This window comes from Carassius auratus, unplaced genomic scaffold (genome assembly GCF_003368295.1).
Source record: "Carassius auratus strain Wakin unplaced genomic scaffold, ASM336829v1 scaf_tig00010567, whole genome shotgun sequence".
NCBI classification, from domain to species: domain Eukaryota; kingdom Metazoa; phylum Chordata; class Actinopteri; order Cypriniformes; family Cyprinidae; genus Carassius; species Carassius auratus.
The window spans coordinates 1-19,359 of record NW_020524132.1 but is presented as its reverse complement, the minus strand read 5'-3'; the positions used below and the strand labels follow the sequence as shown (position 1 = coordinate 19,359).

The 19,359-nt window shown below is 37.0% G+C and overlaps 2 protein-coding genes across 2 annotated transcripts; both read right to left on the bottom strand.

The window, feature by feature from the left end:
- Positions 1–3,712: 3,712 nt before the first annotated feature.
- LOC113072799 (mast cell protease 1A-like) lies at positions 3,713–6,327 on the bottom strand. The gene is made up of 8 exons (XM_026245775.1): positions 6,322–6,327; positions 6,211–6,231; positions 5,061–5,067; positions 4,845–4,985; positions 4,599–4,728; positions 4,375–4,513; positions 3,996–4,244; positions 3,713–3,890 (listed from the first exon to the last, which is right to left on the bottom strand). The coding sequence occupies exons 1-8, from the start codon at positions 6,325–6,327 to the stop codon at positions 3,732–3,734; spliced, it is 852 nt and encodes a 283-aa protein (XP_026101560.1). The 3' UTR covers positions 3,713–3,731.
- Positions 6,328–14,904: 8,577 nt separating this feature from the next.
- On the bottom strand, positions 14,905–18,826 carry LOC113072800 (complement factor D-like; the record flags this gene model as incomplete). The annotated part of the gene is made up of 4 exons (XM_026245776.1): positions 14,905–15,095; positions 15,187–15,317; positions 18,398–18,501; positions 18,676–18,826. Coding segments are annotated over 4 exons (545 nt in total), but the record flags the coding sequence as incomplete, so codon positions are not given.
- Between the last annotated feature and the right edge of the window lie 533 nt (positions 18,827–19,359).

Sequence of the window (19,359 nt, the reverse complement as noted above, 5' to 3'; positions counted from 1 at the left end):
AGGCAAAATATAGTTTCTTAAATAGCTCTGGAACTGTTTTAGTGCAGTCATATTTACTGTTGTTTGTTGAATGTTTGCATGCGATTCAAATCACATTGTTTCACATTGAATTTAATGTGACATTGAAAGATTGACACACAAACTACCTTAACCAGATTAATACGTTTAGGAAAAACTTGATACCTAGCAGCAGTGTCAGGAAATTGCTGGGTACATGTAAGTAAATTACATAAATTAATTTCAAAATAAATAAAACTCTTATCAGTTACACTTACTGAGAATTATGTAATTAAATAACAGTTTCTTATGAAAATGTTGATGATTACAAAGGAGGTTGCATCCGTTTTTTTTTTTTTGTTTTTTTTTATACACACCCAAATACAGATTTAAATTATTTGTTTCATAAATTGCAGTGATTAAAATATGAGACAACAGTGTTTCAGGAATTTGACACAAAATTGGACACATGCTTATCATAATTGTTTTATTTGCTATATGGATTTATGCTTTATTTTTATTTTTTTAATATTAACTGTTTTTTTCCTAGCCTATTTTTAGATGCTAGTGTTTCCTGTCAATGATGTGATAAAAAAAAAAAAAAAAAAAAAAAAACTGTATCATAGCTAGGCCTGTCACGATAACATATTTTTGCTGTGTGATATATGACCCCAAAAAGAATTGTGATTAGGGATATTATTGTAATTTTATATATAATCATAAGGTTAAAACATAATAATGCAAGAAGGCCTACACATTTCCAAATGACAACAAACTTTTTTTTTTTTTTTTTTGAATATTTAGATCATGGACTTTAAGTATAAAAATATTAGATAACTTAAAGACTTGATTTAAAAGTAAATACAAATTTTCTAACAAAAAGTGCAAATTAACAAGTACAAAAAAAAAAGAAAAATGCACAAATCACCTATAAGATGTATTTTATTTATTTATTTATTTTTGCAGATGAAACTTTTTTTTGTAGAAGCATTTTTTTATTTTTTTATTTGAGCTAAAACCACATTACTACACCAAATTATATACAAGAAGCTGCAAAAGACACAGGCACAAATGGAATGTAAAAAAAAAAAAAAAAACACATGACTTAAATTTTTTTGTAAATATAATGGCCAATTTATTTCATCACCAAAAATTATTGAGGTCATGTCCATATATTTCGCGATAAGTCGATATATTAATTATTGCGACAGGCCAAATCATAGCTGCCAAACTATTTCTTGTTATGGTCCTATATCTGTATTTAATCTCAGAATGATCTCAAAGAAAGACTTATTTCATAGTGGCTGTGCTTTAAAATTATTATAAACTCAATTCAAGTGATGAAGGATTTAGAAAGTCTGATTGTAATCAGTGTTGAGTAGCTTACTACTGTAAATCGGGTAACTTGTAATCTGTAACCTATTACATTTCCAAATTAACCTTCACAACACCGTCAGTGTGACGGACTGAAAATATTACAGTAAAAAATAAAAGTATTGAGTAATAATAGGTACCCCACAATTATTTTTCTCTCTCTCTTTCTTCAGTTCAAGTATTTAAAAGAGTCTAAAAAAGTTATTCTAATGTTACATAGAATTAAGCGTATTCTGAAAGAGGCCTGTAGGTGGCACACTGCACTAGAGTGATGAGGAATGCCGTTAGGGTCAAAGGGCAAAGTCATTAAGCTGCAGCCACTAATGTTTGTTTCTCATCATTTTATACAAGTACTATATTTCATCCGTCTTTGTTGAGACCAGTAACAGCAGCAATATAAAATATGATCATGCACAACGCTAGAGCCGTTATGTGAACAGTTTGTTTGCTGTATTCATCCACTCAATTACACTGCAACCTATTAACCCAGAGTTTAGAATGCTCAGTGTGAAATGTGCTGTTGAGTGTGTTAACAAGTTGATTGTATTCGATCACAGAATGGTGTCATCTGCCTCACGAAGTTTGGAATGACTTTGATAAAAATTAATTTACTAAATGATCGTACGAAAGGAATCCATGAAACTGAGTTCACTAGTTCACGCTTACATATAATTAGCTGAGGTATGGTATGCGTATTTGGCGTGCTGTCCGGGGAAGGGCTCCGAGCTCGGGAATGGCCCGAACCTAGAGTACCCCCCCTTTCCCATCTATTTATAAAGTGAACTTGAAGTGAGGAGATGGGGTGGAGGAGGGATGCTGATAAACCGTCAATAGATAGAGGTAAGTCAGCGATATTTATACTGTGGGATTGATTACTTGATTATGGTCCACCTGTGTTGGTTAGGTTAAGTATCTGACGCGCTCCTCCCAAATCTTATTAATAAAATTACATTTATTGTAATATCACCACCACAATAAGAAATCACATGAAATCCAAACTTACTCCTATTGTAAGGCTCGGAGGGGCCGGGATAATTTTTAATATAACTGATTGTTTTTGTCAAAAAAAAAAAAAAAAGTAATATACACCTAGGATGCCTCTGAGGTTTCAACACAGGCTAATTTTCATTTTTGGGTGAACTAACCCTTTAAGTATCCTTGAGGGATAGTGATTTAAGAACAGAAAACAGAAAGCACTGTAAGAAACTTTGCTTAGAACAGCATTATCTTTGTCTCTGGAAAGACTTTGCATTCTTACTGTTTTAATACTGAGGAGTCAGTATTCACACGAGTTTCTGGATATTGTTTTTTTTCAGCATTAGAGGTGGGGTAAGTGATTTCTGGTAGCCAAGGTTGATATTTATCCCCTACTCCAAAAGAGTCTCGCCTTTTGGTCTCTCTCCTATTTGTAGTGGAGATGAGTGGTACCCGGTGGGGTCTTCTGCTGTTGTAGCCTATCCGCCTCAAGGTTGTGCGTCTTGTGGCTTCACTAATGCTTTGCTGCATACCTTGGTCGTAAAGAGTGGTTATTTCAGTCAAAGTTGTTCTTCTATCAGTTTGAATCAGTCTGCCCATTCTCCTCTGACCTTCAGCATCAACAAGGCATTTTCGCCCACAGGACTGCCACATAATGGATGTTTTTCCCTTTTCACACCATTCTCTGTAAACCCTAGAAATGGTTGTGCGTGAAAATCCCAGTAACTGAGCAGATTGTGAAATACTTAGACCGGCCTGTCTGGCACCAACAACCATGCAATGCTCAAAATTGCTTACATCACCTTTCTTTCCCATTCTGAAATTCAGTTTGGAGTTCAGGAGATTGTCTTGACCAGGACCACACCCCTAAATGCATTAAAGCAACTGCCATGTGATTGGTTGATTAGATAATTGCATTAATGAGAAATTGAACAGGTGTTCCTAATAATCCTTTAGGTGAGTGTAATATAGGCAACTCTGTACTGGAATTGACATTTTCTGCTTTATTTTTTGCGTTTGCTCTGCTTGGGCTTAAATACTTTTGTTGTTATATATATATATATATATATAGTTTACACGCGTCTTTAACTAAAAGAAAACAAGGAGGTATAATTGTTTGCTTGTTCAGAAATGGTGACAAAAACTTCATTAAAAAATAATGTGTTTTACTTTAAACCTAATTCAAATGAACAAATATTTCAATTTTCATTTTTTATGAGCCCAAATATTCGAATACAGTATTTATATATATGCACACAGACACACCCACACACATAAATACAGTACATATATGCTTAGGACAATAAATACACTTTGAATGATTGATGATTGCTAAGTGATACTTTTATTAAGACAGGTTATGCAAAAGAATTTAAGAACTGAACTCACTTCACATTTCTAATTATTCTGTTGATCCATGGAATATATGGTGAAATCTTAATATACACATTAGGTTTCACAGGTGAATTGCAAAGGAATTTATATCCAAATATTGTGACGCCAACTGCAGTGTTTCCACAAACCAAAGGACCCCCAGAATCCCCCTGTTAAGAGAAAAAGTCAATAAAATACCTTATAATGTATCAGTTGAATCTCAGTTCATAAATTAACATAAGAATCAAAGTGTGTGAATCATCTTTTGTACGTACAATGCAGGATCCACCATGGCCATGTGTGCACATCATCTGTGAGTCTGAAAACATCCATCCCCACCTCTTTTGACATTCACTGTTGTTCATTATATGCACGTTTGCCTCCATTAGACAATCACTCTTTTGACAATTAGTACACAGTTTTCCCCAGCCCGCGACACTACAAGTATTCACCTCGACATCTTCACCTTTCTTTGGTAATGATATCCATTCAACATAGTTGTTTAGGTTGACTTTTTCCTGTAACTGTAATTCAAAAACACAACTTGTATAAATAAACTAATTTAAACATCTATTATAAAACTGAACTGCTGCTGATTATAGTGATGTTTGTGAAGTTGTCAACAGCTAGATTTACTGTATTACAAGTCGTTACCCTCAAAAGCATAATGTCATTCCAGGGAAGATGAATTTTATAGCTTGGATGTGGGATGTAGAACTGCACTCCGATACGATCTGAATTCTTACTGTTCCTTAAGTCATGAGCACCAATCACCACCGTCAGAATCTGAGTCCTGTTGAAAGAGAAAGTCATGATGCTCAGTTACATCATACAATGCACAGCAGTCACAAAATTATTGTAACTACACAAACCCTCACCCTTCCCTGCAATGACCAGCAGTCAACACAAACTCATCAGAAATGAGGAATCCACCACAGATGTGTTTCTTATTCAACTGAACAGAAACCATGTAAGGTCTGGAGTGGGGTTTTGCTTCTGTGCCATTCACTATACCCACATTCACATGCTGAGAAGCTGAGAGAGAGAAATCAGCTTCTTCAGTAAATAAAAATTTAATGTTCTTAAAACATTTGAATAATGTGCTGTTTTTTAATCAGTCTCACCAGTGAACGTCAGGTGTGGCAGCAGAGAGGCCAGCAGGAGCAGAGAGATGATGGTCATGATGAAGACAATCAATGAGCTCTCACTGGAAATCACTGTATATATAGTTTGATAGTGGGCGGAGAGACTGAGTTCACCAAGTTCTGTTTTTTTTTTTTTTTTTGCTATATGAGCAACACAGTGATCAAAAGATAATGTTCCCCTACTTCCGGTCTTACCTTCAGACTAAAGATATACAAAATGAAGCATGCATGCATGCATTTTGATTCTTTAATAATTTACAGGTCATAATAGAACTGTAGTTTTTTTTGTTGTTTTTTTTTACCTACAAATGCTTTTTTTTTATAGATATTTATTATTTCAGTTATTTCAAAGAACTTTGCCGCAGCAAACAAATCAAAAAGACACTAATCAAGCAAATAAATATGACAAACAGTATATAAATGACAAATTACTTACATTATTATTTATATATTTAAAAATATATATATATTTTTTTTTACTTTTTTCTGATCTCCTTCTCAGTACAAACACACATACCCACAGACTCGCACACAGAAACGTGTTCAGCACTTTTCATGCTATTTCATTGTTAAAAAAAAACATTTCTCAGAAGCAAGGCACAATTTTATAGATTAACAGCTGAGTGGTTGAGCTATCTGTCTATGGGATCAGGCCCTGAGCCCAGGCTCTGATTTAAAGATATTTTTATTTAAAAGCAGTTAGCAAATGTTAACATTAACTTTAAACTAATATTATTATATTTAGATGACTATATCTTTACATCTATGGCAGAACAGTGGTACCAATCCTGCTCTTGTAGGGCCATCATCCTGCAGAGTTAAACTCCCTTGGTCAGGAGAACATATATGGTACCTTAAATAGATGACTGGATTCGTCGTCGTGGATGTGGGACAGAGCTCATGTATGTCTCCAAAGGGCTGTCCAGAATCAGGAGATCCATGCCAATAAACAACATCGCCCATACCCTCCTTACCAACCTGGACAGAGGGTCTGGCTCTCCACACGGGACCTCAAGCTGCGGCTCCCAAGAAGTAAACTCAGCCCACAGTATGTTGGCCCATTTAAAATTGTATCTGCAATGGGCTGAATTCTCTTTAGAAATGTTGAATATAAAAATTAAGATATTTTACAAAAAATATTTTGGAGCTGCAATAATAAGGACCACTTTAAGTACAAAAAAAAAATCATTCTTTCTCATTGCGATAAATACTTAACATTTGCAATTAAGGACTGGATCCATGCAGGGTAATCTGAAATCTTTGCATAAACCTCAGGTCTTTCACGACTATTGCAGACTTTATGGTCACCAAACAATGTGACACCAACTACAGTGTCTCCACAAACCAAAGGACCTCCTGAATCTCCCTGTGAACACAGATCAATATCTAACTGAATTGACATTTCTCACTACTGATGGTCTCAACTTGATATTGTTTTTAAATGTACTACAGTTACCTCCATGACCGTAGACACATACTGAGTAGTTGTCGTTCCATTTATTTTTGCATTCAGTGTTATTCATGATATTCACCTCTGCTTCCATGAGACATGTGCTCTATTTCCAGTCTTCCTCAGTTGGCAACACTGCAGATAGAATCAGCTTGGATGTCTCCCTCTTGTGTTGGTATGGACATTGTCTTGACAATCTTGTTTTTTTTTTTTTTTTTTTACTTTTTTCTCTAGCTGTAATACAATAACATTATCATTTTTTAAATACAGTCTGACTAATCATTCAATAAGAGTCATTTGAACTACTGTTAATGTCACTAATGTCATTATGCAAAGTGCGATTGTTAAAGTCTGGATGCTTGTGGTAAGACTTCTCTCTGATGCGATCAGAACCCTCCTTCTTTTTTTCTTTTTTTAAGTCATGCACGCCCACCACAGCTGTTAGTTTCTTATTTCTGTGTAAGAAAGTCTTATTAGTGTAATGAACAAGATCTTTAAACTATGATATAATGAAACTTATCATTGCAGTTTAGACTAAATTTAAGTCTTACTGTACGTCTTCCTGCAATGTGTTGCAGTTATGACAAATCTATCAGAAATGAGGAATCCACCAGAGACATGTTTACAGCTCTTCTGAACAGAAACCATGTAAGGTCTAGAGTGGGGTTTTGCTTCACTATACCCACATTCACATGAGTTGAGAGAGAGATAGAGTTAGAAGTCATCTTCTTCTGTACCTACCAATTAGATATTCTTAAAAAATCAGTGTGATGTGCTTTAATACAATCAGTCTCACCAGTGAAAGTCAGGTGTGGGAGCAGAGAGATATTGGCCATGTTCAAAGTAGACAGTGAGTTATCACTAACAAAACTCTGTGTAAATAAAAGAGCATCAAACTCAGCATTTCCATTTGACTTAAAATATCTTGTAAGAAAGTGATATGCTCAAAATCCCAGCTGGAAGCAGGGCACCAAACTGAGGGTCATTATCTATGATCAACCAGTTTGGTTGACCTTGTTGAGCAAACTGAGCTTTGCAGTGGTTGATGACTGTCTCTGCAGATAAATCAAGAAGCAATTCACAAATTCACCCTTAAATCTATAGTCTGAAAGCGAATAGTAAGCATATTTTTCCATGCTGTCCTGGGGGATGGGTCCGGGCCCGGAGCATAGCCTGAACCCAAAGAACTCCCCTATCCTTAATTTTGGGATAAAATAGTTTAAAAGTTAGGTGGAGGAGGGATGCTGAAAAACTGTCGTAGGACAGGAGGTAGGAAGGCTGGATATATATACACTTGTTGTGCTAGTTAAGATGATTAGCTAAACAAGATGCACCTGTGCCAAATTGGATGATTATCTGATCGTGCTCCTCCCGAACTTTGTTAATAAAACCCCATTTAAATCTCCCAAAAATCTGAGAAGTGGTTCACAATTAGAACATAGTCCCCTTTTGCCAATGACTGGACAAGTCCATGATGACAATTTGTCATGGCCTGCTTAGGATGTCATGAGATAGCATGGTTTCTTTCAGTTGATTGTGTGCTGTAAGTTGAACTGTTAGGGGCCGTATACATATCTCGCCTAAAAACGCGTGGAAAACGCTAGGCGCGCCACTTTTTCCATCTTTCCAAAGCGCTTGGGCAGTTGCGCCCCTGAGGCGTCTGCCTTTGCAAAGCAACCATGACGTGCCCTCTCCATGAAGACGCGGAAATTTCAGCAAAGGATAAATGGATTTGCAGCTCTAAAAATCGCTCGCTGTAGCGCTGCTACTAAATTTATTTCAAAATGGCAATCCCTATACAGCTATGAACAGCTGTTCCTTCATCTTGGCTAAGTTTTCAACGTTGTTACGGGAAAGGATGAAGCTGATTAGTTAGTTCTTGTCACATAACCCGCGGTGCGCTTGCGGCTCTCTGAAAAGTTGAGATGTTTTTAACTCGATGCGGTGTGGACACGCCTGGAAAAATGGGCGCGTCGCACCGCGTGCCCGTTGCCTCCGCGTCGCTTCCATTATGAGCACGCCTACATTGGAAATAACGAACTTGCGCGTGCAAAAGACGCGATATGTGAACGGCCCCTTAATCAGAAAGTCTTCTGGCCAAAGGTATTCTTCGTTGACGAGTTGTACATCTTACTACTTCTTTTCTGCAGATAACATATGGAATGCTGCTGTTAAGCTGCTTTCTTGTCTGTATAGTCAGCAAGTAAATCGATGAACATTTTAGGCCCCAGCTTGTGGACAAGCTTGAGGCTGTAGTGTTGAAGTGTCAGAATCATGCTTTGAAGCTGCTTGGGTGCATGATAAGTGGTTTTCTGGAAATAGAGATCAAAGGGTTTGTGGTTAGTCTCTGCTGTTACCAACTCTCAGTTGTGCAAGTAATTCTGAAATCTTTGGCAAGTAAAGACAATACTGAGATACTCTTTCTCGATCTGAGCATATTTTTCAATATATAACTGAAGGTACATTTCTCACTACTGATGGTCTCAATTTGATATTGTTTTTACATACACTACAGCTACCTCCATGGCCATAGACACACACCTGAGTAGTAATCTTTTCTTTTATTTTTGCATTCATTGCATATATATATATATATATAATTTTTTTTTTTTTTTTTTTTTTTTTCTTTTTTTTTTTTTTCTCTAAGAGTATAGCCAGCATGTTTAGTTTTGCTTATAGCTTAAACTTTACCTGAAGGTTTCCTGCTCTGACTCAAAAGCTAAACTACCCACCCCCTCTTGTTCAAAGCAGGAGCACTAGCAGCACTAGTGCTACTGTTGCTTCTTTCGTCACCTTCAAAATAAATAAGCATTGTACACTAGGCTACATATTGTAGGCTAGAAATGGAAAATCAATTTCTGGTCAATTTTGGCACTAAAAACTACTGTATCCCCATATGTAAAACAGTGTGCTAGTTTGTCATCAAGATGCTCTTTTAAAACATCTATCATTATATACATTTGTATATAATGCAACTCTATTGTAAGTTGCTTTAAATGAAAGCGTCCGTCTGCCAAATAATTATGTAAATATTAGGGTGGAGTTCAACTTTTTCACAGTTCGGTTTGTTTCACAGTTTTAGAGTCACGGTTTCGGTACCATTGTATGTGCTATGTTTATGAAAAAACTATACTTAATTTTTTTTTTTATTATAATTATATATATATATATATCATATTATAAAGAATATTCTAACTACAAGCAACAGCACAAATAAATACAATAGAGTACAGATACAAATATGGAAAGCATATTTAAACTGTCTGAATCATTCCATGTACCCTATATAATACACTACATTCCATTCACCATACAGAAAATACAAATTCTGTAAACAAGTAAGCGGTTCCAGCCACAGTTTCAGCATGTATTTATAAGCATAATACCTTATAAATAACCTAAAGAGTTACTTCAACCCCAAAATGTTTTATTTAATTTTTATTAATCACGAACCCCAATGTCATTCCAAATCCGTAAACGCTCAATTCATCTTGACAACTCAATTTAAGATATTTTGGATGAAAACCAAGAAGGTTGTGACTGTCCCATACACTACCTAGTAACTTGCACTGTCAAGGTCCAGAAATGTATGAAAGACATAGTCAGAATAGTCCATCTGCCATCAGTGGTTCAACCATAACGTTATTAAGCAAAAAGAGTATTTTTTTGTACGCGAAGAAAACAATAATAACAACTTTATTCAACAATTTCAACCAACACCCGTGTTGTGCCTCGTTCCACGTTCTCTGCGACCTTGCATTGATTACCGAGAGCTGAACAACATCACAATAAAGAACACCTATCCATTACCACTCATGTCTTCAGCTTTCGAGAGGTTGCAGGGAGCATCTATATTCACTAAATTGGATTTACGTAATGCTTATCATTTGGTCCGCATCAGGAAGAGGGGATGGAAAACCGCCTTTAATACCCCTAGAGGGCACTTTGAGTACTTGGTGATGCCGTTCGGGCTCTCCAACTCGCCCGGGGTTCTCCAAGCACTCGTGAATGACGTGTTGAGAGATATGGTAGATCAGTTTATATTTGTTTACCTGGATGACATACTGATTTTTTCTTCATCTCTCCAGGAACACGTTCAACACGTCAGACGAGTGCTCCAGAGGTTACTTGAGAATGGGCTTTTTGTCACGGCGGAGAAATGCGTATTACATGCACAGTCTGTCCCTTTCCTAGGGTATATCGTTTCGTCCGAGGGAATACGTATGCACCCTGACAAAGTTAAGGCTGTGATGGATTGGCCATCTCCAGACTCCCGTAAGGCCATACAGCAGTTTTTGGGGTTCGCCAATTTCTATCGACGTTTCATTCGTAATTTCAGCCAACTAGCCTCACCTCTGACAGCCTTGACCTCTCCCAGTACTCCGTTCACGTGGTCGGACGCAGCTGAGGCTGCGTTCACTAACCTCAAGAACCGCTTCGTTTCGGCTCCCATCCTTGTGGCCCCTGATCCCACACGGCAGTTCGTGGTGGAGGTCGACACGTCAGAAGTGGGGGTAGGAGCAGTGTTGTCCCAACATGCTGCTTCGGACGATAAGGTACACCCTTGCGTGTTTTTCTCACATCGACTATCTCCTTCCGAACGTAATTATGACATTGGCAATAGAGAGTTGTTGGCAGTCAAATTACCCTATCGTACCGCCCGGGTTCCAAAAATGTCAAACCCGAATTCTTTGTCATGTCTTTTTGATCCGTCCGCCTGTCCGGTGACTGCCGAGTGTATTTTGCCTGAGAAATTAGTGGTCTCAGCACTCGTATGGGAGGACAAGTCGAAGGTCAAGATGGCCTTAGAAGGGGTGACGCCTCCGTCCGGTTGCCCACCGAACCATTTATTTTATTGTGTGATTCAACAGCAGCTGAGTGCACGTTGTCCTCCTGGAAACGCGATTGGACTAATTTTGGACTAGTTTTGAGAAGCAAGTGGGCAGGATTTGTTTTGAAAACCTGGCAATCCTGATCTGAATGCACGTGCTGGAGATGTACTTTTAAGGTTTTTTTTAAGTTTTTACTGACGAGATGCGCATGAAAATCGCATTCGATTTTTTGCACAGCCCCTACCATCTAGTTAACAAAGCTAAACAGTAGGGGTGCTCCGATCACGATCGGCCGATCGTTAATGCGCATCTCGTCAGTAAAGCCGGTTCTATAATCAGCGGTTAATTCCATGAGGTGCGTGATTTCACATAGAGCAGCTGTTACTACACAGAGCCGTTGTTAACTGAGAAGATGCGCCAATAAACGCTGAAAATTAACGTGATTTGCGCATCTTCTCTATTAACAACGGCTCTGTGTAGTAACAGCTGCTCTATGTGAAATCACGCACCTGATGGAATTAACCGCTGATAAGAAAACCGGCTTTACTCACGAGATGCGCATAACGATCGGCCCGATCGTGATCGGAGCACCCCTACTAAACAGCGTTGCCCTTTGTGTAATAAGTTACAGAAACTGTTAAATGCACCAACTTAAATAATAAAATATACTTACCGATTGTGGTCCATAAACAACGCTTTCTCCAGACAAAGAGGGAACTGCTCCATCTTGCAAGAATAATCTTTGTGCGAATCCGGCATTAAACTGATTGAGATTGAGGAAGCTGTCCTCAGCAAAATGTGCTGCACATAGTTTAACATGTGGATTATAATTTTTGGTAACCGAGTTAAACATAAATTGTACCCATTGATCTCTAAGTACAGCATCCCTGGGAAGGCCAAACAAAGGGTGATTAGACTCCGAGATGAAAATATCAGCGTTTTGACAACATGGCGACCAGTTACAGATTTACAAGTTACCCTGTTTAAAATGTAATAGTAGTGTAACTTTTTCAATTACTTTATTAAAGTAATGTAACTAATTACTTTTGAGTACTTTTTGATTACTTTTTTAAATTTGTGAAAATTAAATAATAATAAATAAAAGCATACATCAACTTAAATACAGTTATCTAATAAGCATGTGACATATTCTGTGCAATAAACTCTTGAAACATTTGTGGTTTTTTAAACTGCTGTCTATTTGTATATGATGATAGTTTTCTCAAAATAAGTAAAATGCATGAAGTGACACAGAGCAGTTCTAGAGATTATGTTTATGTGCTTGTGTACTCCTATATTGAGGCGGCAGAGGTTGAAAACACTGCGAGCTTCAGTAGGCCTATGTGTAGCAAATGAAACCATGTCTTTGCCATTAATTTACAGGAGGGGCAGACTGGGAAAAAAAAAAATCAGACTGGAAAATTCTAACTCATACAAACAAATTCATGGACAAAACTATTTTTTGTATGGACCTGACATAAAAAAGGTTTAAATCTTTAATTTGGGGCCATGAAAAATAATTAAAAGTTCTCTCCTGAACTACACCTTCACTTCCATTTTTCTCTTCAGTCTCTTTATTTTGCCCTGCTATCTATCTCTCTCATGACTGTAATACTCAAGTTTGAATAAAATTATACTTTACAATACTCTACAATACTACAATATCTTTATAGAAAAATCCTAATACTGTACACGAGTCATGTTTTTCCCTTCTATTGCTTCTATTAGCCTATATAAAGTAAAATAACCTTGTTTTTTTTTTTTTTTGTGCAGATGGATTTGTGTTTATTTTTAAATACATAAATTTGTAAATGAATTTTACATTTTTGGTTACCACAGTTAAACAATAGGAACCATTTTCTCTGGATTTATAGTTAAAATAATAAAACGTAAATTTTTCGTAAGAGTTGTGTTGTTGTCTGTCGTAGCTTCCCCAAAAAAATCTGATTATTTTTCAGCTAAATTACTACTGTAACATTACAACAGATAATAATGATGCCCTTTATATAGTATTTTGAGTGATGACTGATGAACACATGCTGCTGCTTGATTAAATAAATAAATAAACAAACACAAAAAATCATCTTTACAGATTAAACTGACCTGAAACCCTGAACAGTAGTTCAGCTTCTCTGCTCCAACAGTCCACTCTATTCTCTCTCTCTCTCTCTCTCTCTCTCTCTCTCTCTCTCTCTCTCTCTCTCTCTCTCTCTCTCGCATTGATTACTCAGAGTCTGATCCAAACCGTTTGGCGGAGGCGCGGAGAGCGCACAAGTAATGACTAACACTTCATGACGTATTAGTGATTTAATTATCAAATGGCGGATCCGCAAATGATCGCTTTATTACATTCGGCATGCAATTATACAATAACAATATTAAAATAGAGCGCCAAATGGGCTGCCAGGCCACCGGGAATTGTCCCGGTTCTCCCGGTGTCCAGTCCGCGCCTGATTTCCACAGACATGCAGAACGTGCAGGAGTCATATATTGCATTTTGGGTGCTTAATATTCACAGACACTAGTCTATGTCATGTTTTGATTCAAGTGTACTGACCTACTTTTGATTTAGTCATCCAAAATGTGGCATATTCCGTCTGCGTTAGGCATTCTGTTTTTTATGACTGGATTCTACGAACCAGACCGTGTTTCCACATCCCGGAAATTATTAGGACGTATGTCTCAGAATAGTCTGTGCAATTTGGGAAATAAATCAGTTAAATCTGTATGTGGATGTGTGTAAATATTCAAATGTAATCCCCTTTGTAATCGTTTAAAATTTCATAAAGTAACTGTAATTTAATTACTAATTTTTTCTTAGTAACTGTAACTAATTACAGTTACATTCATTTTGTAATTAAATTACGTAACGCCATTACATGGAACTAGTTACTCCCCAACACTGATGGCGACAAATACACTCTACAAACGCAACTCTTCCTCTTCTCCATCGGAGAAGACCACGCCCCCTTTTTGTGTATTCCTGTGGGCGGAGGTTAGTCAAAAAACTGTTCTAGTGACGTCATTAATGAAGAAAGTAGAGAGATGTAGTCCAAATTGGTCGTTCGATGTAGGCGAATTCTGTTAAATAAAATATCTCACTTGGTATTGAATTTTGAGCTTTAGAATTTTACAGATATTATTTATACTGTAACAACAACATTACACATTGACTAAAGTTTGAAACATGGGATCATGAAGAACGGGACCTTTAATAGTTTTTTGCAAGTTTGTCTGAGATACAACTTAATAAAATCCAAAATATATAAAATATGTCAAAAAATTCCTTTGTGTGTGTTTTACTAAAGTCCAGATCATATAAACAGTGACAAGAAATCTGTTTTGGAAGATTTCACTCCATGATCAAGTAAACAAGCTATTACTCATTTCCCTAATGTCAAATTGTAAGTATATGTGGCTGTGACAAGGATAATGTCATGGTGATACTGTGAGGACCAAAGAGATGATGGAGATTCAGAATACTTTTTATCTTTAATAATCCAAAACAAGGGGTATCACAGAGCTTGGCAGGAACACTCAAGTAGCACATAACACGGATGTATAACAGCAGAAAAAAAGGAATCAAGAGGCAGACGACACTATAAATACAGGGCTTAATGAGAGGTAATCAACGGGGCACAGATGAAACAAATAAGAACTCAACAAGAGGGAGAACTAGGTCACATGGAGGACATTGGGAGAAAAAACACAGTCCACGGACGTGACAGATAACATATTAAATGATTGATGTTTTTCATGTGATACTTTTATTGAAATAAATTCATGAATTCACTTGAAATTTTTTATTATTTTGTTGATCCACTCCAGATAAGGTGAAACCTTAGTATACACATTAGGATACATAGGCGAATTGCAGAGATCCAAGACATGAAATGATACGATACCAACTGCAGTGTCTCCACAAACTAACGGACCCCCAGAATCTCCCTGTTAAGAAACACAAATTAATAGATTCCTTAAAATCATATATCAGTTTAAACAAGTTCATAAATGAACAGAGTCTGTGAATTGTACATACATCGCAGAATCCACCAATGCCATATGTACACATCATCTTTGGAACTGAGTATATCTCTCCCCATCTTGTTTCACATTCTGTGTTATCCATTATATACACCTTCATCTCCATTAGACGATCATTAGCTGAGCCTTAGTCCGTAGGCTTCCCCAGCCAGCGACACTACAGACAGAATCGGCTTTGATGTCTCCCTTTTGTCTTGGTATTTTAATAATCTTGACTTTATTGTTTTCTTTGACTTTCTTTTGTAGCTGTAATGCAGTAACATTATTATCATTAAAAGATACTGAATCATATTTTTTACATTATATTTAAACATCTTGCATTTTCTATGATCTTTATACACTGTTTAAAAAACTATAGACCCGATTCCAAAAAAATTGGGGAACACTGTACAAATTGTGAGTAAAAAAGGAATGGAATAATTTACAAATATCTTCAATAGAATATTCACAATAGCATGTAGATAAATATAAAATGTTGAAAGTGATATATTTTGAAATGTCATGGCAAATATGGCTTATTTTGGATTTCATAAGAGCTACACAATCCAATAAAGTTGGGACTGTTAGCAATAAGAGGCAGGAAAATGTAAACGTAACATATAAGGAACAGCTAGAGGACCAATGCAACTTATTAGGTCAATTGGCAACATGATTGGGTATAAAAGAGCCTCTCAAAGTGGCAGTGTCTCTCAGAAGTCAAGATGGGCATAGGATCACCAATTCCCCCCCATGCTGTGGCGAAAATGGTGGAGCAATATCAGAAAGGAGTTTTTTAGAGAAAATTTTGCAAAGAGTTAGAAGTTATCATTCTATAGTGCATAATATCATCCAAAGATTCAGAGAATCTGGAAAAATCTCTATGTGTAGGGGTCAAGGCCGGAAAACCATACTGGATAACCATACCTTAGACGTAGAGCTGTAATCGGGCCTTAAAAGTTAGGCACGACAGGACAAGAGGCCTGACAAGTACATTTTGATTGACAGCTTTTTAAAAGCCTTTTTAAAAGCCTGATTTCGCAATAACGAAATTAAGATAAAGGTTCCGCCAGATTTCCTTCGCCACTAGCAGCTGACATTTAATAAAAGAATAATGCCAAAATTAGCCTATATAGACTACACTGTCTACATTATGCATTTAAGACTTAATTAATATTTAGTTATAATTTGAAAAATCTTTACTCACCTAGATTAGGCTAGGCCTACATGTTTTTATGGAGGAAGATTATTGAATCCACTTTACAGGCTTCAGCGCGTTCCTGCACTCACTGATTGTGCACCCAGCAATATAACCCACTGGCTCATTATTTTCATTATAAACATGGTCAAAACTTTTTCCACACCTCAGACTTTGCTTTAGTGCTGGTGCAACCAAAACGTAATCGCCAGAGGCAAGCCTCCGTTTCTCGCATGCATTTCCGCATCTTTCTAACGCTAATCGAAACACATCACATGACCGCTCATTTACATCGCAAACCGGAGCCCGAGCCCGGTCTGAGTCCGTGTAAAATTATATACATTAACCTAGGCAAAGATCTTCAGCTCAACCTGTCCTCCAACCAATACACTCATATAGGTTCGTTTGTCCAAATCCCTGAAATACGACCCATCAGAGCGTATACTACAATTGCGCCCCTATCGGCAAAAGGTCGTTTTCATATTAATGTCTTGTACTCTTTTATTTGTATTGTGATTGTGGTTCGTGTAGCTTAGTTGTTAGATTATTGTGTTATACCTTGATATGGCAATCATGCTATTATGGGTTCGATCCCACAGAACGGATGTGCACGTAAAATGTGTATGCTCAATAAGTCATAATTTAGCATGATTTAGCATGTGGGTTAGGTTTAGGGTGGGGTTAGGAGTTGGTCATTCGAACAAATAAGCCACCTAGTAAAATATGTAAGGAATTACTGTGAGATCGGTGTAAAAAGACCACACATTGCATTTAAATAAGTGCGTTTTGATTGGTAATGACGTTATATTTCATTTCATGACGACTGACATAACGCGGATACTGTCATTATTTTAATGGCCGCTAGAGGCCGCTTAACTTTAAAACGTAAATATAGGTCGTAATAAGGTGCTTTTACAAACGACCTACTTTGGTTGTTTTTTGTTGGAGGACAGGCTCCTTCAGCTGTACTTAGACGGCACTGCATCACATACAGGGAATGCTACTGTAATGGAAACATTGTGGTGAACACAATCCATTCACCGTTGCCCAGCTAAAACTCTGTAGGGTCAAAAAAACAAGGCATATATAAACATGATCCAGAAGCACAGGCCTTTTCTCTGGGCCAAGGCTCATTAAAATGGACTGTGGCAAAATGGAAAACTGTTCTGTGGTCAAACGAATCAAAATTTTGAAGATCTTTTTGGAAAACCGCAACGCCATGTCATCCGTACTAAAGAGATAAGGACAACCCAAGTTGTTATCGGCGCTCAGTTCAGAAGCCTGCATTTCTGGATGGTATAGGGTTGCATGAGTGCGTGTGGCATGGGCAGCTTACACATCTGGAAAGGCAACATCAATACTGAAAGGTATATCCAAGTTCTAGAACACATATGCTCTCATCCCAGACGTCAACTCTTTCAGGGAAGACCTTGCATTTTCCAACATGGACAATGCCAGACAACATACTGCATCAATTACAACATCAAGGCTGCGTAGAAGAAGGATCCGGGTACTGAAATCTGAAATCAGATCTTTCACCCATAGAAAACATTTGGCGCATTATAATAAGAGGAATATGCGACAAAGAAGACCTAAAACTTTTGAGGCAACTAAGCCTGTATTAGAAAAGAATGGGAAAACATTCATATTCCTAAACTTGAGTAACTTGTCTCCTTAGTCCCCAGACATTTTGCAGACTTTTATAAAAAGAAGAGGGGATGCCACACAGTGGTAAACATGGCCTATGTCCCAACAATCAACTTATTTTTCCCTTAAAATGATACATTTTCTCAGTTTAATCATTTGATATGTCATCTATGTTGTATTCTGAATAAAACATTGAAATTTGAAACTTCACATCATTGGCATTATGTTTTTATTCACAATTTGTACAGTATCCCAACTTTTTTTGGAATCTGGTTTGTACTTTAAAAGTAAGTGTTTGTGCAGTCCTTAAAATTAAAAATAGTTAGTTAGTTAGATTTTTACCCTCAAAAGCATAATGTCATTCAGGATTGAAGGTCTGCCAGGCTATAGCCTGGATGCTTGTGGTAAGACTTCACTGCGATGCGGACAGACCCCTCATTCTCATTCTTTAAGTTATGTGCCCCAATCACAGCTGTCAGTATCGTATTTCTGTTGAAAGAAAGTCTTAGTAGCAAAATAAAGTTTTTTTTTTTTTTTGTATTCTTTTCGAAAGAGCATATTGTGCATACTCCTTTCATGACAAAACTTTGAAAATCATTTACTACTGTGAATTCATCTAAAAACATTAAAAATATTGCAGTTTAGACTAAACAAAAGCCTCACTTTTGTCTGCAATGTGCAGCAGTCAAGACAAACTGGTTATGAATGAGAAATCCACCACAAATATGTTCCTTGTTAATCTGAAGAGAAACCATGTAAGGTCTGGAGTGGGGTTTTGCTACCCGACCATTCACTATACCAACATCCGCATGAGCTGAGAGAGAAATACAGACAGTAACTTATTCACCCTACAAACACCTAGAAACACATTATTGAGTTCAGAAAAAAATCCAGAAACCATGCTGAGTCGTGGTTGTGATAATACATCTTTTAGTGATTAAATAAATATGGAGTTTAGTTAATCAGTCTCACCAGTGAAAGGTCAGGGCTGTGGAGCAGAGAGGCCAGCAGGAGCAGAGAGATGATGATTCATGATGAAGACAGTGAGCTCTCAATGACAAAACACTAGAAAATATAGTTTAAAAGGTGGCGTGGAGACACTGAGTTCCCCTAAGTCTTTTTTTCTTTTCTTTTCTTTTCTCTCTCTCTTTCTCACTTTGTGGTATAAGTGACAGAACAAATGACTCACTATTGTTCTGTTAATCTTTGTGGTCTCATTTCCAGACTATGGATGGTTTGGTTCTAAAACTGTTATGTAGCTCACCATACATTTTGTACTTGAATACTATAGCGTTCATAACCATAAACATAATTATATAGAAGTGGAAAATCTTCATAAAACAGGTG